The 19,466-nt window shown below is 60.1% G+C and overlaps 1 protein-coding gene across 14 annotated transcripts in view; it reads left to right on the top strand.

The window, feature by feature from the left end:
• The window catches only part of NRXN2 (neurexin 2), a 99,699-nt gene that overhangs the window by 52,726 nt on the left and 27,507 nt on the right, over nucleotides 1-19,466 (top strand). For 10 of the 14 annotated variants that reach the window (XM_060019162.1, XM_060019165.1, XM_060019167.1 and 7 more), the window contains 6 exons: nucleotides 306-425; nucleotides 763-1,144; nucleotides 1,763-1,953; nucleotides 3,618-3,791; nucleotides 4,168-4,287; nucleotides 17,320-17,501. In XM_060019162.1, the coding sequence (XP_059875145.1) occupies nucleotides 306-425; nucleotides 763-1,144; nucleotides 1,763-1,953; nucleotides 3,618-3,791; nucleotides 4,168-4,287; nucleotides 17,320-17,501 (1,169 nt within the window). Of the gene's footprint in view, nucleotides 1-305; nucleotides 426-762; nucleotides 1,145-1,762; nucleotides 1,954-3,617; nucleotides 3,792-4,167; nucleotides 4,288-9,027; nucleotides 9,898-17,319; nucleotides 17,502-19,466 lie in introns of those variants that run through there. The other 4 variants (XM_060019158.1, XM_060019159.1, XM_060019156.1 and 1 more) reach the window with 4 other exon arrangements.

Genomic DNA, 19,466 nt, shown 5'->3' with positions numbered 1-19,466 from the left:
GTGGGGAGGAGTATGTTGGTGCAGGTGTGAGTCTCTGCGTGCAGAGTCTCAGGGCACAGCTCCAGAGGCACCGCGCCATTCACGCCGTATTCTTTTCGAACAGCACCCTTGGATGTTGCGCGAAGTGTGGCAAGACTGAGCATGTCTGTGTTTATGACTGGGTGTGTAAAGCTCTGTGTGTGTGGGTGTGTGTACCTGTGTGCATAGGTGCGTGCAGTGGTGAGGCTCTGTGTGCCCAGGGTGGTACATGAAGCCAAATGCGAGCGGGTGGAGGTACCATGCTCACTCCCCCCTTGGTGCCGCAGGTAAAGGCCCCGAGACGCTCTTTGCGGGGCACAAGCTCAATGACAATGAGTGGCACACGGTGAGGGTGGTGCGGCGTGGCAAGAGCCTGCAGCTGTCAGTGGACAACGTGACCGTGGAGGGTAGGTGGTCTGCGGCCCCATTCTTGGTGACCACTACCTGGGGCAGCATTCTGGCAAGCTGCCAGTGCCGTTGGTATATCATGGGCTCCTGGACCCCAGGGACCATTTCAACTCCCCGCAGGCAGCTTTGCCCCGCAAGCCTGTCGGCCCTGGCCTAAAGAGTCCCGCAACTCCCCCAGACCCAGGAGCCGTGCTTGCTGCCAGCACCCACCTGTGAGGGTTTGCCAGTGTCTCTCCCATGTGGCCCTTGAGTGGAGGGGAGGCTCCTGGGGACCCAATGATCCTACGATCTGGGCTCCAAAACCACGTCCCCATCTCTGTCTCCTGTCCCGAGCAGGACAGATGGCAGGAGCTCACACGCGGCTGGAGTTCCACAACATTGAGACAGGCATCATGACGGAGCGGCGTTTCATCTCTGTGGTGCCCTCCAACTTCATCGGGCACCTGAGCGGGCTGGTGTTCAATGGCCAGCCCTACATGGACCAGTGCAAGGACGGCGACATCACCTACTGTGAGCTCAATGCTCGCTTTGGCCTGCGTGCCATCGTGGCTGACCCCGTCACCTTCAAGAGTCGCAGCAGTTACCTGGCACTCGCCACGCTCCAAGCCTACGCCTCCATGCACCTCTTCTTCCAGTTCAAGACTACAGCCCCCGACGGGCTCCTCCTGTTCAACTCGGGCAATGGCAACGACTTCATTGTCATCGAGCTGGTCAAGGGGTGAGGTGCTGGGCACTACACCGCTGTCAAGGACGTGGTTCCCCCCCACCCGCCATGACCAAGATGCAGCTCCCCCAGCCACTGGCTGAGATGTCCAATCCCCCAGACCACAGGTCAAGGTTCAGGTCCGCCCCCCACTAGCCAAGATGGAGAAGCAGCACCCTGTCCTCCACCCTGGTGACACCCCCGCCCCCATTACTTCCTTGCCAGGGATTTCCCAGTCATATCTGTCCTCTATTCGCTGTCCTGGCTCAGGCAGAAGACAGGGCTGTGTCCCTCTGGCCTCTCTTGCCTGAGAGGTCCCCGCCCTAGAGCAGCTCTGTCCCTGCCCCCAGAGGACCCTGCTGCCCTCACAGATATCTCCCCCCACCAGCTTCTCTTCTGAGCCTGCCCCTGGAGCCAGGTCCTCTGTGGCCTTCCCTGCCCGCATCCACCCATGACGGGACCTCACACCAGAGTCCTCGTGTTGTTGGCTTGGGTCCCTCCACTATGAGGTCTCCCTCTCCACCCCTTCTGCTTACAGCTCCCAGCCCCACCGCAGCTATAGCTCCTCCTTTCCCCGCCTTCCCAGCATCGGCCCCCACCTTGACCCAGTGTCTCCTCCCTACTGTGGGGCAGGTACATCCACTACGTGTTTGACCTGGGGAATGGCCCGTCCTTGATGAAGGGGAACTCTGACAAACCAGTCAATGACAACCAGTGGCACAACGTGGTGGTGTCCAGGGACCCCGGCAACGTGCACACGCTCCAGATCGACTCCCGCACTGTCACTCAGCACTCCAATGGCGCCCGAAACCTCGATCTCAAAGGTGGGGCCTGGGGCCTCTGCAGAAGGCCTGGCCCTACCCCAGATGCCCCCTCGGCCCCAGCAAGATCACCCCTGACCTGGGATGCTCTTTCACGCGCGTGATTCTCCCCCTGCCCCCACCCATGGTTTCCCTCCCTCTTTCCTGTTCTCCACTGTGTCCAGCCTGACATCTTCCCGTCAAAGTTCTGCTCAGCTCCCCTGCGAGGCTGCCCTCCCAACACTGAAAGCCTGGTTGCAGGTTGTGTCTGTCTCACGGGGAGCCTGGTGGCCTCACTCTAGAGCTAGGAGTAGGCAGCTGCACCTTCTGAAGACCTCTTGGCCCTCCAGGGTTGAGAAGTCTGCCTTGGTTGGGGGCTGGAGAGAGAATAGTGTCCTGGCAGATGCCTCCCTGCTGGGGCAGGAGGGGGCAGTGATGTGGGGAGGAAGGAGGGGCAATAACTGGGTCCCCACATGCTGCCCTGGTCATAGCCCTTGGGCATTGGCTGGACTAGGTCTGGGAACTTTTTTGGACTCAGAGCCTCCCTGGTGGGCTCAGCGTCATACCAGGGACTTACATTCCCCAGGGTGTCTTCAGTAGCTAATGAAAGTCATTGCCTGCCCCCAGAATGAGTGGGTGAGAGAGGAGTGAAGAGGATGAGCTTAGAGACCGGGGTTCTGGCACAGGAGTGAGGACAAGGCCTGCGGCTTTTCCAGAGCCCACCGGGGTAACGTGAGCGACCCTTACATGCCCAAAGCAGCCCTCAGTCCCTTAGGGACCCCTGGTGTCAGTGCGACTGGGACTGTCCGAGCTGGGGGAGGGCCCTTAGAGACTATTCATCCCCCTCTTGGAGAGACAGAAATGGAAGCTTCAAGAGGCTACATGGTTTGCCCAAGGTCACAAAGTGAGCCGGCTGCAGAGTTGGAACCAGAAGCTTGGTCAGATCCAGGGCCCGACGAATGGCACAGTGCTGTCAATTCTCCCTGATGCCAGAAGGGGGCGATGTGTCTTGGATAATCCTCAGTGGCAGCAAACCAGGGGTGGTCTGGGCTGGTCTTGCATTGCACTGAGTGCAGGGCAAGGGCAGCAGGGTTGACTCATGTCTTGTTGGAGCTCTGCTGGGGGCCAGCTATGATTTCCAGGGAGTTAGGGTCTATGTGGCCAGGCATTGATGTGTCCCTGAGGAGAACTTCCCCGTGTCACCCAGAGTCCCCAGGCCAAGCCCTAGTTGTTGTTGGAAGGTGCTGGGCTTAGAACCCCCAGGAGACAACTCAGAGCCGGGAGAGGCTGGCAGAGGCCTGAAGGAGTTCTGCGGATGGGAGACTTCGGAAGGGAGGGAGTGGGGGTGGAGGGGATCGGGCTGCACATCTATGAAAGGCCCTGATTACAGGCCGGAACTGGAATCAGATGTGTGGGAGAGAGCACGGAGCAGGTTCCTCCAGGTGCCCCCCCTTTCCCGGGCATCTGGGCTTCTCTGGGAGGGGAGCAGACAGATGGCAAAGTGGAGAAGGAAGAAAGAAGAGTGGAGGGTGGGCATCTGCGGGCTGCTGCATCTCTGAGAGGAAACTGGAGTCCGGGATGGGACACTGTGGGGCTGCATGACCTGACAGCTGGGTGCCGATGTCCTGGGAGGGCAACGGGGACCTGGGGAGCGGGATGCCGAGGTTTTGATCCCACTCCCTTTGCAGGGGAGTTGTACATTGGCGGTCTCAGCAAGAATATGTTCCACAACCTGCCCAAACTGGTGGCCTCCCGGGATGGCTTTCAGGGCTGCCTGGCCTCGGTGGACCTCAACGGGCGCCTCCCCGACCTCATCGCTGACGCCCTGCACCGCATCGGGCAGGTGGAGAGGGGCTGTGACGGTGAGTGTGGGGCACGGAAGTCGGGTGTGACTCTGCACGCTGCAGGGGGGCCAGCGGTAGAGGCAGACCAGGGCCGCTGGGTGGCCTTCTCAGGCCTCACAGGAGCTGCCACTCTGGGGCAGAGTATGGGGGAGTCAGGGGGGTCACTTGCCCTCCCTGTTGCCTCCCACCCCGGCCACTTATCACAGTTCCAGGCCAAGACTAGAAGTCCTTGAGCTCCCCTCCATCCCCCTCCCACCCCCATCAGTTCTTGGCCCTTTCTGCCCAGCAGAACGGAGGGCAAGATCTCTCGGCCTGGCCCCGAAGCTTCCATACCTCCTGAGGCTAGAGGGGGCTTGGCTGAGCTGGGGGTGTTCCTTCCTCCTGCTTCTTCCAGGCCCCAGCACCACCTGCACCGAAGAGTCTTGTGCCAACCAGGGCGTCTGCCTACAGCAGTGGGATGGCTTCACCTGCGACTGCACCATGACCTCCTACGGAGGCCCCGTCTGCAACGACCGTGAGTGCGGGACCGGGAGAGTTCGGGGTGCTGGGGGGAGATCCTGGCCCGTCCCCGGCCCCAGGGATGCTCCGGAGGAGGGAGGGTCTCTGAGAGCCGTGCTGCTTGCTTGCTTCTCATCCCTTCTCGTCACGAGAGACCGAGGGAGCTGCTGGCTGCCGTCCCCTCCCGGAGTCCCCTCTCGGGCCTGTGCAGGACTGCTGCTGCCTGCATGTCTGGGGCAAATCGTTGATAGACGGCCTCTCCTCTTCCTTCTGAGCTGGCGGGACACCGCTCCCTTCACCCCTCACCAAGGGCGTCAGCCTCTGTCGCTCTCCCCATGCGATCCTGGCGATGGTCTCACAAGTCGTAGCTCACACGTACACACTGTTGCACAGGGTGGGGGTGGGAATTGTCGACCTGCACCCCCTTTCCTCTGGTGCCCTCAGAAACGTGCAGTGGAAGCCTGGGATTTCCTGCCCAGGGTAGGCCTGCGCCCCAGAGGACGGGCTCAGGAGGGCAGGCCTCTGGAGCTGGCTTCCTTGGAAGCCGGCTGTGGTGCAGTTCCCTGGTTTTCCACCCAGCTGCAGGGTGTCCCTTGGAGCCACAAGAACACTCCCTAGTGTCCTCACCTGGCTCTTCTCCTCCCTGGCTGGGTATCTGCTGCCAGCCCGCATATTGTTTGAGGCCCCTTCCCAGAGAGGGCAGCTTCAGCAGCAGTTTCCAGTCCCTAGTGGTTGGTGGCCAGCAGCTGGTTGAGCTTGGCAGACGGAGGGCAGTGGGGCAAGAGCGGGGGAGAGCCAACCTCCTGCTTGCAGGGGGCGGGCTGGGGAGCACGCAGACTCTTCAGGTGTCATTTGAGTGGTCTTCCTTGGGGTAGCCCTGCTGAGACCAGGGACATGAAGGGTCAGCTGCCTGGAAGAAACACACAGACACACAGACACACACACAGACACACACACAGACACACAGAGGAGGCTAGGGCTTCTTTTACAGACATGGACGCTGAGGGCTGGAGGGGTGGGTGGATTTCTGGAGGAGTGAACGGTAGATCTGGGCTGAGAACGGGGGTCAGGGCCTTTGCCTCTGTGCCACACTGCAGAGCCTTGGCCATCTGGGCAGAGTCCTGAGTTTCTTACGGGATAGATAACCTACTGGTTTCAGGGATTGGGCTCTTGCGTGGGTCTTGATTTTTTCTTCTACTTTGTGAGAATGCCCACCAATCTCCCTCAGTGCTTTCCTGGTGCTCTAAGGCAGACCTGTCCTTCGGTACCTCCACATCCCGTCCTGTCCCCCAGGATTTTTCTTGTCCGACCTGCCACTCTCTGTACCTTCCAGCCTCCAGACAATGGCCAGCTCAGGGGCGCTCCAGCCCTGGCTGCCGGGGAATAGAGACGGGGCTGGGCCTCGTCCTCTCCAGCTCACTCAGCTTTGCACGGGCGATCTGGGGATGGTGGTGACTTTGCTGTTTAACAGTAACGTTCCCCACTGATTGTTTCGTGTTTTGCAGCTTGCAAAGCCCTTTTAATTTGTCCTCAGAGAAGGCAGTAGGATGGAGACCAACCATCCGATTTAGCTGCTGAGGACACTGAGGCCTCAGTAAGAGGCAGTTCCCTGCCCTAACTCACAGGTGCTAGAAGCTAGGCGTCCCTAAAGTTTGCTTCCCCTGTTGCTCATTTAGTCCCTGGGCTGGGGGTGGTGGCGGAGGTGGAGACGGTGCCGACGGTGGGCATGGCTGGCCCGGGCTGCAGGGCATCAGGGCTGAGAAGAGCTACTGCCCGTCATCACTATTACACTCCCACATGATGGAGCCTTCTGGAAGGGAGCGTAGAGAGGGATGGTGGTTTAGGGAGTCAAGCCATCTTTCAGCAGGGGTGGGAAGGGAGCTTGGAGCAACTTCTCTGGGGGCAGGTGGGAGGCAGGGAGAGTTGGGGCTGGGCACGTCTTGGGAAGTGTCACTGTCCCCGAGCACTGGTCTGTGTGTCTGGTGGCAGAGCCTGAGCAAAGCCATGGAGGTAAGGACAAGGTGGGTGCAATCTGGGAGCCTCCAAACCCTGGCCCTGGGGTACCTCTGAGATCTCTGGCCCCAAAGGTCGAGGCAGGAATCTTGGGTCAAGCCACACCCCTTTTCTCTTGAAGCTGTGCCTCCTCCCGCTTCTCCAGGCTTGGCTGTTTCATGTTCGTGCTGTCTCTCTATGGCGGGTCTTCTTGAGGCTCCACTGATGCACAACGTCAAGCAGGAACTTGGCCCAGAGGCCTGTTTGCTTCACCCCCAAGTGTGAAGGCCCTGGAGGCACCACTGGGCACCAAGGGCCCCTGTGCCTGAAGAGAGGGAGGCGGGTGGGAATGGCCCAGGTGTCCTTAGAGGGTTGGGCCTGGGGTGTGGAGCTGTCTGGTGGTAAAGAGACTGGAATGAGGAGGAGTCCGACCTTCAGGACAGCCTTTCCCCTTGTGTGGCCTCAGTTTCTCCGTCTGGGATATGGGCATTACACCTGGGGCTGAAGGTACCTCTGTGGGCTCAGGAGTCTGCCCTGGGAAGGCAGGAGAGAGATCAGAGGGAGAGAAGTCATCTCCAGGATGGGAGAGAGAAGAGTGGAGAGAGAATGAAAAAGAGAATATGAACTCAGAGAGGAAGGAAGCTGGAAGGAGGCACGCTTCCTGGCAGGGCCTGAAGTCCCAGGGCTGAGGTCAGGACAGCTCGCCTTGGCAGCTCAGCCTCCCAGAGCCTGTCTCTGGCTCGCCCGGGCAGTCAGTTCTTCCCCATCTCTGCCCCTCTGTGTGTTTCTCGTCTCTCCACTTGCTCCACAGCCTCTATTGATCTCTTGCACACCTCTGTCTCTCCCTTCTTTTTTACCCTCTGTCTCTCCCCCTCGATCCCCAGCGTCACCCCCTCCAGCTCTCCACTTCCCACTCACTGGTATTGATTGGCCTCTAGGCGGTTTCCCTTCCTCTCCTCTTGCCACTGGCTCCTCCCTCCCTCCCTCCCTCCCTCCCTCCGGGACCATACATTTTCTGCCTGCTCAGAGCCATGTCAGTCTCTACCTCAGCGCCAGGGCCAAGAGCGTGCACGGGATGAGAGGGCAGGAGGACAAGGCTTTGGGGGCCCCAGCCCTGCTCCTCAGCCTGCAATCTCTCCTCCCTCATGGGGCCACGCACCACCTGGAAACTTCCTCCCGGGTGCCTCTGAGGACCCCTTTCTTCCCTTCTGAAGGGCTGGGGGCCAAATGGGGCCCTGGCATCTAGCAGGGCTGGGGAGGTAGCAGCTGCGGCAGAGGAGCTGTCCTGGGTTCTGACTGCACCCAGGACCTGGGTGCAGAACTTGTGGGGCTCCTGGTAGCAGTTTTTGCTCCAAAACGGAATTCAGAATCAATAAGCAGGAGCCAGCCCCTCCCTCCCCTTTTGCACCTGCTTCCTTTTGCCCTTTCTTCACCACCTCTCCTTCTCACACTATGACACTCCTTCTTTGCCTCCTTCCAGGTCCCATCTCTACCTCCCTCCCTCTCTACCTTCAGCATCTCCCCCCCTCAGCCCCCCCCAGGCCCCATGCCGAGGTGGCATCCAGAGGAAGGGAAGAAAGCCCCCCTGCACTTATCTCTGGGCCTGTGACACGTGCTTCCCAGAGGTGTCCCAAAGTCTGGGAGGGGGCAGATCTCAGTGGAGGGGCCCCTAGAAAGAGAAGTGACTTCCTCAGCTGGACATAAGTGGCCCAGGAAGGGTTTTGTCACAAGTGGGCCACTCAGTGGATAAGTATCCTGGAAACTCCCCTCCCCAGAGGTAGAGGTTGAGGCAGCGGGAGGGGCAGGGGAAGTGGACAGGAAGGATTGGAGGAGTCCAGGAGGGTGTGTGTGTGGGGGAGGGGAGCACCCTTTTGGAGAGGTGGCGAGGGACTCTGTGTGTGGCATGTCTTACTCTGGAGCACCTTTGAGCCTCTGGGTGCGTTGTCTGTGTGCGTATGGGTGACCCTGTTTTTGGAGGGTGAGCTGGAGGGAGCCGTCCGTGTGTACGTTGGCTGTTCATTCATTACCTGTGACCAAACATGTATGTGTGTGCGCATGTATTGCCTCCGTGAGCATGTGTACACGCTCGGCTGAGTGTGAGTTCGTGTGCCAGTGCCTATGAGCACATGTATGCATGTATGTATCTGAGCTTATGTGTGCGTGCGTGCACACTGATGCCTGTATGGGCACGTGGGTGTCTCCATACCCGAGCCCGTCCACATCCTAGCGTGCACGTGTGTTCCGAGGCGTGCGTGCAGAGGTGGCGGTGTCCACATCTCTGCGCCCTGGACCAGCGAGCACTCCTGGGGTTTGTCCAGGTGGGGGGGAGGGAGGAGGTGGGAGAGAGCGGCCTCTTCTGCTAGCCTCAGTCCTGTTCAATTATTCAGCAGGTCCCCTTCTCCGGAGGGGGCGGGAGGGGAGCGCGCGCCAGGGCGCGGGGGAGAGGCGGGGCTCGCGCAGAGGAGAGGCGAGCCCCGAGCGGGCTAGCCGGGAGCCGCGCGGCAGAGCTGCCCAGCGCCGCCCGCTGATCGGGAGCCGCCCGGGTCCCTCCGCCCTGCCCCCTCCTTCTCCCGCGCTCCTCCTCCCCTCGCCTCCCCTCGCCTCCCCTCTCCACTCCGCTCCTTTCCTCCCTCCTCTCTCCCTCCCTCTCCCTTCCAGCCCTCTCAGCCTCTGCAGCAACACTCCGCTGCCTCCATCTCTCCGCCGGAATCTAGCAGGCTCGCGCCTTTCCTCTGCTCAGCCCCGCTCCCCTCCTCTCCTCTCCCCTCCTCTCCTCTCCCCTCCCCTCCTCTCCTCTCCCCTCCTCTCCTCTCCCTTCATTCCCCCCTCACCCGGATTTGCTTCCCTTCTCTCTTCTCCCGCCCCCCCTCCCCCGGCCCCTCCCTCCTTTCCCCTGTCTCCGTCGGGCGGCAGCGGCAGCGGCAGCGGCCCTAGCCTCCGTCGGTCTCCCGCTTCTCTCCTCCAGTCCCCCTCCTCCCCGGCTCGGTTTTTCTGCAGGATTTCCCCCGCTCTCCCCTCCCTGCTTGGCCCCCGCGCCTCCCCTACCTCTCCACCCGGCACCATGCCCCCTCCCCCGGGCGCTCCCCCGGGTTTCTGACGGCTCTCTGCGCCGCTCCGACCCCGCCGGGATGCGGGGAGACCCTTAGCTCCTCGCGATGGACCCAGGCGTCCTGGACCTTGGCGTTGCCACTCTGCGGACCCCGGATTTCCCGGCGGTATCCAGTTGATTTCGTTGGCTCGGGACCGAGGCTTGGGCTCTGGTTTTCCTTCTCTTCACCCCTACCCCCCTCCCGGGGCTCGGAGCCGGAGGGGGGCTTCGCGGGGCTACGCAGCCCCGCGTCCCTGCCCCCGGCCATGGGACTGTGAGGCGGCCGCCCCCGGGCCGAAATGCCCCCCGGGGGGAGCAGGCCGGGGGGGTGCCCGCGCCGCCCCCCCGCCCTGGCCGGGCCCGTGCCGCCGCCGCCGCCGCCACCTCTGCTGCCGCTACTGCTGCTGCTGCTGCTTGGGGCAGCCGAGGGGGCCCGGGTCTCCTCCAGCCTCAGCACCACCCACCACGTCCACCACTTCCACAGCAAGCACGGCACCGTGCCGATCGCCATCAACCGCATGCCCTTCCTCACCCGCGGCGGGCACGGTAAGTGGCGCTGCCGATACCGGCCGGCCGGCTGGCTCCCGGGGCCTCCCGTGTGCGCGGCCCTGGCCCCCGCGGGCCGCACCCCAGCCCGTGAGCGCCGAGGCCCGGCCCCTCGGCCCTGCGGGCCCGCATCCCCTCACCTACCATCTTCGGTTCCCAGCATCTCAGCCCCACCCTCGCCTCTCCATCACAATCCCCCCACCCCGTCCCTTTATCATCCTCATCTCTTCATCACTTTCATTCCTCGCCTCACCTTTACCTCCGAATCCCTATCTCTGGTTTGTTATCACCCTCCTGTTTAGGTCCCCTCACCACCTCCCCATCTGTCCTTTCATCCTCTCTGCCCAGCTCTCCCTTCCGTTTCTCTTGTCTTCACCTCCTCCATCCCTGCCCCTTATCATTTCTCCACCTGGCTTAGCTCCACCTCTGCCTCACCGTCGCCTTCCCACTGCTGGTCCAGCATCTCTGTACCCATTATTTTCTTATCTTTGTCCCCCACCAACCTCTCACCTCTGTCCCACCTATCATCTCTGGCTCAGACGTGTTCCATCTCTGCCTCTTTCACCTCTTCATATCTGTCTCTATTTTACTTCTGTTCCTCCAGCAACTGTCCCGTCTTTGTCCTGTCTTTCCCCTGTTACTGTCCTTCCACCACCTCCAAGCAGTCACCTCACTCCACTGTCCCATTATTCTCCCAGCCTCATGCCCTGAATCTCCGGTTTCTCCCCTCCACACCTCTTCATTTCTGCCCTACCTCCACCCCTGATCCTCAGCATCTCCCACCTCCCACTGTTTGAATTTCTGTTCCCCTATTCCAGCCTCCCCATCACCTCCAGAGTCAGTCCCCTATCACTTTACACTGACTATCACCTCTTATCTCAGCGCCCCCTCCCATAACCTTCCATCTCAAAACCTACTTCCTCTTCCCTCTCAGACTCCATCACCTTCCATTTCTGACCTCTATCACTTCTGGTTTCTGCCCTTTGTGGGTTTGCTGGCCCTCCCAGCCCAGTCCCTTCATCACCTCATACCTTAGACCTCTAAGATTCTCTGGATGCCATCTCTTCCCATCTCTGTACCTGCCACCTTCCATCTCTGTCTTCCGTATTATGTGTACCTCCATCACTTCCCGTTATTGCATCCCCATAACTTCCAATCTCTGCCCTCCCCACTACCTCCCATGTGTGTCCCTCTTCACGTTTTATTCCATGTCAGACTCCATCACTCCCCATCTCAGTCTCTCCTTCACATTTCATCTCAAATCTCCTGTTACCTACCATCCCAGAGACCCCCATCACCTCCCATTTTAGTCCACTTCCCTTCTCTGTACTCCACATCACCTCCCATCTCTGTACCTTGCTATCACTTTCCATAGGGTACCACCGTTTCTGTACCTCTCTCACCTACCATATGGTGCAACTCATCACCTCCCATCTCTGTACCTCCATCACTTCCCATCCATATACTTCATCACCTTTCATCTTCGGTCCCCATCTCATCCCTCCAACACTCACCGTTTCTGTACCTCCATTACTTCCCATCCCTATATCCTCATCACCTCCTATACCTGTCCTCCCATCACTTCCCATCTCTGAACCCCTATCACCTCCCATCTTCGCACTCTGACATCTCCATGCTTCCATCACCTTTTATCTTGACTCCCATCACTGTGCCTTCACCAGTTCTCACTCTGTACCTTGTTGCCTCTAATTTCTGTATTCCCATCACTTCCATTTCTATTCATCCATCCCCTCTCATATTTTTTTACTCCATTTTTGTTCTGCCCGCATCTTTCATGCCTGTATCTTCACTTCCCATCTATGCCCTCATGGCCTTCTATTTCTGCACTCATCTCTGCCTCCCCATCATTGTTCTACATCTGTCCATCCTTGCTTCCCAATCTTTGTTCCCCCATATCACTTTCAGTCCTTCCACCCCTTTTCTACTCTCCTTCCCCCTTTTTTCCTAGTTCACCTTTATCTTCTTCATGTCTCTACTTTCTCTTCATCCAGTTCCCAGGAGCGGCCTCTTCCAACACTCTCCTTCATTCCTTTCCTCTCCCTTGCCCAGCAGAGTGTCCCTGGCTAGCCCCTGTCCCAGCTGGGGTCCTCTCTGTGCAATGCTCTCTAGACTCCTTGCTCCACTTCCCCCCACACACCTTGCACCTGACTTTAACTCCCCTTTTCTCCCTGCGAGCAATCTGGCCCTGTTTGCCTTTCACCGTCCCCTTCATCATCCCTTCTGACTCCCTTGAGGCTCAGTCCCCAGAGACACCCAGATAGGACATGGTCTTTCTGGGCAATGAGGAGAGGCATGAAGGGACAAGAGAAGAAAGGCTATTGGGGGAAATCATGGTGGGGGGAAGAGGAGAGGAGGTGAAAGGGGAAAGGAAAGGAGAGAGGGGCTGGCCCAGGGGAGCTGAGCAGATTGGAAGGAGGGACCTGGGAGCCAAAGTGCCAGAAGAAGGCTCCGTGAAGGAGTTGGAGTCGGGATGCAAAGAGCTGGGGGAGAGGGAGAGAAAATGGAGGAAAGAGCTTGTAGGGGGGGTGTTGGGGGAACCTATGGAATGTTGGTGCTGGGATGGCCTCAGAGACTCCCTTGTTGTGCAGAGGAGACAAACAGCCCCAAGAGGGCCGATGGCTGCCGAGGACCACGTGGAAGCAGAGGAGGTGGAGGGTGCTGCGGGGCCGTGATGGAAGGTGGTGGGGAGACCGAGTGGAGGAGCCCGAGAACGGTCAGGCAGTGAAGAGGAAGGAAGAGGGTCAAAGGACGGATAGAAGAGGAGGGAGGAGGCCAGCTGTCATGGCTGAACCTCACCTGGGCGCACCTCAGATGTGGGGGGAGGCGACAGGATGGGCTTCTGCTGGGACCCCATGCTTGGGTAGAGGAAGAGGCCAGCTTGGGAGACCTTTGTAGGCCAGGGGAGACCCTTCCTTTCTGTGCCAGATGAAATCTTCCTGGCTGCACCCAGTGTGAGAAGCCTCTCTTTCCTGCACCTGCGTCTCCACTTCCCGACTCTTTGCGTTCTTCCTGCATTCCTCCTTGCCTTCCTTCCCTCCTCTCCTCACTCTTTCCTGCCTTTCCCTTTCCACCCTCAACCCCACCCGTTACATAATATCCCTACTGACCTGCCGGACACTCACTGACACTCCTGCACCTGATGTCAGTCTGAGCTTGGGAGGACCAGTACACCCGGGTCCTAAAAATGGCCTGAGGGGGAGACACTCTCCTGATCCTTGACCCTGATTCTAGTTTCAGAGCCCTTTACGAGCCTTGCAGCCCCTGACCTTCATTTCTTGTACCCTCTGAGGCCAGGAATAGAGGGGTCAATCCCGGTTCGGTTCTGAGTCAGGAGTTTCCACGGGTTCTGGATTCATCACTCCAGCTTCTAAAGGGGGCTGGCATTTCATTTGATTTGCTGGATATGGGTGTGTTCACTTGGATTTCTGACTGGATGTCTTATGGCCAAGAACAGGCTTAAGAATTGAGGGGCTATTGTTCTGGGATCAAGAGCGACCTGAGCCCAGGGCTCTGGACCTGGAGAGATAACCCCGCGGACTGTGAGGGTCTGTATTCAGAGAGCTGGCGTGGGCTGTGGGCACCCAGGACTGCGGCTTTCCTGGATGGTACAAGACGTTTTATCCTCTCATGATTCGAGATCCACCAGAAGGTTTTTGTCATGGCTTCTGATGCGGCAGGGACAGGCAGACAGAGGGTCTGCACGTGTAGTTTGAACCACAGGGGCAGCACTGCATGGGTGGTTTTTCACATGGGATGATTATGTTGTTTGGGTCTGGGTAAGCTAACCATTATTAATGGTTGGTTGGGGTTTTTCTTTTTTTTTCTAGAATGCAGGTGTGTGGGAATTGTACAGAAGATTCTTGATCATTTAGTGTTCTATTGGATCAGTGAATTTCTGGGTCCAGGAGGCATTGAGGGGACTATGTTGGGTGTGGGCAGAAGGTTCCAGGCCAGGGCCTTTGGGTGGTGGCCACTTGGGCCTGGGGCATTTTGTGTCTGGCCAGAGGCTGTCTTGCCTTGGGCTTCAGGGCTGCTCCCCACCCTTCCACACTGCAATGTTGTGTACTTTGAAGCTCACTAGCGTTTTCCTGGGGAGGTCAAAAACAATGGGTCTGGACCACCCTAGGGCAACATAATGGGCCTTGGCTTTGGCCCCTTTCTTCTCTGGAGCCCTCTCCGGAACCTTTCAGAGGTTCTAGCTGTGGTTCGGTGTCCTGGGCTCCATGTGCCTTCGCCCCCCGACCCAGGACGCCCGGTGGCCAGGGCAGAGGACGGCTTGCGGAGTGAGAGGCGGGAGGCGCCTACGCCTACGCAGCGCGGCGGGGAGGGACGGGGAGGGACCAGGCGGAGTCCCGCCCCTCCGCCCGCGTTCATCCCAGCCCGAGCCCTGTGCGCCCGGGCTGGAGCGGGGTGCCGGGGAGAGAAATGTCTCCCCAGGGTAATTAGTGCCGCCCCAGTCCGATAAACCATTCATCCTTCACCTCTTCGGCCCAACAAGTGTCTCTCCACCCGATCCCCCCACCGTGTAATAAACGCCCTTAGGCTTTAACAGGCCAGCCCCCCCCGGAAAAAACTGGCGGCAGTGGGAGAGCAGCTGTGTAATAAATCCCGGGGGAGGCCCGGCCGAGCAGGGCCCTGGCTGGGGACTGGGGGAGGCTGGGGCGGGGGTGTGCGGCCCGTGCGCCATGGGCCTCGGGGGCGGGGACCCGTGCGCCTGTCCCGTCCTGCGCAGTGCCAGCCAGCCGCTGCCCTCGCCGCCTGCCAGGGCCCGTCATTGTGCGCTTACCGCCATGTTTCCCGGCTGTCTCCTGTCTGGGGTCTGCCTCTCCACACTGGGTCTTTGTGCGCAGCTGGCTGCGTCGTGGCCTGTGTGTGGGTGCGGGGTCTGCGGGGTTGGATCCCTCCGGCCTCACTGCCCTATGGGGCATTGGGCGTGCTCGCTCCGCGCGCCCTCTCCGGGCTCAGCCTGATGTGCTGTCTGGGTTCCTGGGGTGGGAAAGTGAGGAGAAGGGGCCTCCTTTCCCCTAGACCTGGGAGATTTGGGAGGCTCCAGGTAGATGGAGTTTCTTTCGCTGGTCTGAGGGATCGAGAAACCCAGTAAGCCCCTCCTGCGTCTGACTGGGAGGCGCTGGAGCCCAGGGGGTGAGAGGCAGCAGCCTCAGGTCTGGGAAGCAGGGAGGGGTGTATGTGGAGGAGGGTCAGCATCTTAGCGCCCCTGGCCCTCCTCACCCCCCAAATTTTGTACATGCAGCTTGTGAGTGAGTGGAGGGGGAAGGGAGGACCCTGGCTATTACGGTTACCATGGAAACAGCCGATTTTCCAGAGTGCTGCAGTGTTGGGAGTGGAGAGACCGTTGCTGACTGAGGCCTACCCTGCTCCTAGCCTTCGGGCCCTGCCCTGTCCAGGCAGTGACCTGCTGGAGGCGGGTGTGTGGCTCACTGCCCCAGTCCAGCTCTCCACCCTGATCCTGGGACCCCATCCTGAGAGTTCAGATCTCACCACTGAGCCTCCGGGGCCCTCAGGTAGGAAGCATCCCTCAGTTTGGAGGGGCAGAGCCGAGCTCCCTCTAGCTTCTGCGCGGGGACTTTCCCTGCAATGTGCTGTGGCAAGATGTCAGTTAATTGACATCAAGGTGGTTCTTTCCCACCTGCCTTGCCCCCCCGGGAGTCACCTCTCCCCTCTAGCCTTGCCTGGGGAGACCGAGGGCCCTGATGACAAGCGCTCTGGGTGACAGCTCCTGCCCCCCCAGCCCCAGCTGGCCTCGCTGCCTCTCTGCGACCCAGGCAACAGCCTTCCCTTCTCAGCTCCTCCTGGGCCGGCAGATGGTGCCTCCCTCCAAGGCACTCAGGAGTCCCCTCTCCTTCGGGGGCCTAGGAGCTTCCTGGGATAGAGACCCCTGATCCCCGATTGCCCAAACTACAGTGGGGTTCCCAGTCCCTGAGGTGAGAGACCCCAAGGTGCCTGAGAGGCCTGGCCTTAGTGTTACCAGCTTGGCTGCCATCTTGGCAGAGCGCTTTGGCTCCAGGGAAGTACCCCAGGCCTTCCCTGACCCGGACTTCCCATCCCACCCAGAGCTCTCCCACCCCCAAGGCCTTGCTTTTCTCCCAGCCTGCTCCAGGCTTGTGCCCTCACGCCCCATCTGTCTCTCTCCTTCTCTCTGGATAAGTCCTCCCCTGAACCCCTCTACCCGCAAGAAGTGCTTTGAGAGGAGTTGTTAGTGGCTAATTATTTAATTAAGCATTTTATGAGTCTCATCTGCTCCATTTATGTTCTAAAGAATGCAAGATTGTTGTCTTTCCTTCTCTGAAGGCCCCAGAGTACTAGTCCTCTAGGCCTCCCAGACAAAGCTCCCTTCCCGGAAACTGGGCGACCGGCCCTGACCCCTGCCTCCACCCTGGCCATCAGTCTGCCCCCACCCCCAGGGAGCCCAGGCAGCCACAGGAGGGAACAAGGCGACTAATAGGGTTTATTTTGGGGCTGAGATCGTTAGGGACCTCACACCCGCCCCGGCAGCAGCCGGATGGCAAAGAGGAGACAGAGGGGGAGAGAGGGTGGGATGGGAGAGGGTAGGGAGAGGGATCTCTTCATCATCTCTGGCTCCCACTCTCCCGCCTTCTCTCACCTACACCCCTCTCTGTCCCTCTCTGTCCATCTGTCTCTCTGCCTCCTTCCTCCTCTGGCTGTCAATCTCTACCCCCCCACCCCCTTGTCTGTCTCTTCTTTTCTGGGCAGGGCTCCAGGACCCCCCCTCCCCCCCACCCCGTTTTGGCACCCAGGCAGCCCCCTAGCTGGGAGTAGAAGCAGGGAGTCCGGGCAAAGTGGGACCAGGATTTGCAGGGGCTTGGGAGGGGGTGGGGAGCAGGCGCTGGAGCGGGGCCAGCCTGCAGGCTGTGAGTCAGAGCGAACAGCCCCTGCTCTTCCGGCCGCCATCGCCTGGGGCTGCTTTTGCCTTGGTGCCTGCTCAGCTCAGGCCCCACACAAGTACATACCTCGAACCTGTCACCTCTGCCAGCCCTGGGAGCAGCCGAATGGCTCAGGCCCAGGCCCCTTGGGTCCTGCCCGTCCCTGGCGATCTTCTCTGTCCCCTTGCAGCCAGCCTCTCTCCGGGCTCTCTCTCTCTGTGTGTCACTCTCTCTATTACCTCTCTGTTTTGCTGTAATTAAAGCTAGAATTCTTGATGAGGCGGCTGCATCTGTCTGTGCGCCTGCACGGGCTCCCACCCAGGCACCCGCCTGCCAACTGTTCCCTAGGAGGGCAGGGCCTGGCGGCCGCTGTGGGTATCACAGTTGAAGCCCCCGTACCCTAAACCTGGTGTCCCGGTGCTCTGGTCACAGCCCCAAGGACCTGCTAATCTCGCCCTCCTGACCTCGTATCTCTGTCTCCCTTTCCTTCTCTCTGCAGCCGGGACCACATACATCTTTGGGAAGGGGGGAGCGCTCATCACCTACACATGGCCTCCCAACGACCGGCCGAGCACGAGGATGGACCGCCTGGCCGTGGGCTTCAGCACGCACCAGCGGAGCGCCGTGCTGGTGCGGGTGGACAGCGCCTCCGGCCTCGGGGACTACCTGCAGCTGCACATCGTAAGGACGCAGGGCTGGCACCCCCGACCCCCCAGCCTTCTGCCCCGAATCCACTCAGTCCTCTCTTGTCATGGGACCAGCACCTCGCATCTTTCCCTCCCGTGGAGCCCTCAGAACCTCTGTTCCCTGAGTGCTGGGGTTTCCAGTCTGTGGTTCCGCACCTGAGACCCATTCTCCTCCCGGTTGTTCACTGAGGCCCCCAGAGCCACCTCCGCTCACCTGAAGCTCCCCAGCTCCCCACCCTGAGACCTCAGGGGCTTCCTTGAGCCTTCCCGGCCATTCTCCTGCAGCCTGTGGGAACATCCCCACCTTGTGACTGCCCTGGGCTGCTGCCTGCTCACTCCTGCACCGCCTATGCCTCCCACTGTGTCCTGCACCTTTTCCTGTCCCCTCCTTCGGGCCTCCCTGCCCTTGATTACTGTTCCCATGACCTTTGCCCTCCCAGCCGCCCCCTTACCCGGCCTCCCTTACAGCCCTTCTGGCCATAGCCCTGCTCATTCCTCCCTGACCTCGGCCCTACCCCACATCTCTGCTCTGGCCTCCGGTCCTGCTCAGCTCTGCTTTTCTCTGCCCAGCTCCCCTCCTCGCCCTCTGCTGCTCCCCACTGCCTCCCTCTAGGCCCCCCGCCATGCCTGTGGCTCCTCTTCTCACAGTTTCCATCCTAACTCTGGTCTTCGGGTGGCCCCTTTTCTTCCCCCTCTCTGCTCTGGCCCCACACACTTCCCTGTGGCCTCAAGCCTTGCTCCATTTCATTTGTGCTCTTAGCCTCTCCCCTGCCCCCGGCCCACTGTCTTAACCCTTGGGCCTCTGACCTCAGTCTCCATTTTCCACCTATGCAGCCGCTTACGGCCCCCTCCCTTCCCTGCCCGCATCCCACATGGTGACCCTGGCCAGGACCCCGAGCTGGGAGGGTCGAACAGGCTGGCCAGGCTCTGTGTGCTGGAAGGGTCTGAGTGAGGGGCCCTGAGCTTTCAGGGGAGCGAGGGAGCCAGGGGAGAAGGCTCGTTTGGGCTCTGGCCCCTCCTTACATGACAGCTTTGCAGGGTCCCCAGCCTGCACACCCCTTCCCCGACACGAGGGAGGGAAGGAAGGAGGTCTGAGGAGAGATGGACCGTGGACAGAGCGGAGCTGGAGTAGAAGTGGCAGCTGATGGACACCGGGCCTGGGAGGCCGGGCAGGGAAACGAGGGGGAAAGGAAAGCAGAGTAAGGAGTAGCCTGGGGAGAAGGCCTGCAAGTTCTGTGCGTGTGAGCGTCTCCACCTGCGTGAGAGGCAGTGTGGACGGTGACTGTATGTGACAGTGTGGGCCCCGTGCACGTTGATCGTGTCAGGAGTGCTGGGGGGCGGCGCCGTGGGGGACAGTCTCGTGGCCTCTGATCGGGTGTGTCGCTCTATATTTGTATTTCTTGGCAGTGTGGCGTTTGCTGCTGTTTCAGTCTCCTGACTCTGCGTGGCAGGTGTGACTGTGTTTCCGGGTCCCTCTCTGTGAGTGAGGGCTGCTGCTCTCTCATCACATAGTCCTGAGAGGTGGTGTGTGGCTTTGGAGCAGATGCCTGGGTTTGAGTCCCAGCTCTGCCGCGTCCTTGCTCTGCCCTAGTGCATCACCTTGTGTCTCCGAGCCTCAGTGTCCTCATCTGTGTAATGGCATGATAAGCGGACAGAGATGCTCGCAGGTTTAATAAGCGAGACCATGTATATAAAGCACTGAGGACACTCCTTGCCCAGCCCGTAGGAAGCACTGTGTCCACTAATGTCCTGAGCACCTGTGAGCATCCGCCTGGGTGAGCAGATCTGTGGGTGCACTGTGTCCGCCTCATTTGACAACTTCTGTTGATATGCCTGAAGGTTTAGGGGACAGGGTTCCCCAGTGCTGAGGAGAAGGGGCAGGGGGATCAGGGTGCAGGGAGAAGGAGTCTCCTTTGCTCTCCCAGCAGTTGCCCACAGCCCTCGCCTGGTGCCGGGTTAT

The sequence above is a fragment of the Delphinus delphis genome, chromosome 8 (genome assembly GCF_949987515.2).
Source record: "Delphinus delphis chromosome 8, mDelDel1.2, whole genome shotgun sequence".
In the NCBI taxonomy this organism is placed as follows: domain Eukaryota; kingdom Metazoa; phylum Chordata; class Mammalia; order Artiodactyla; family Delphinidae; genus Delphinus; species Delphinus delphis.
Note: the sequence above shows the minus strand (reverse complement) of the source record. Positions and strands in the feature narration are given on the sequence as shown.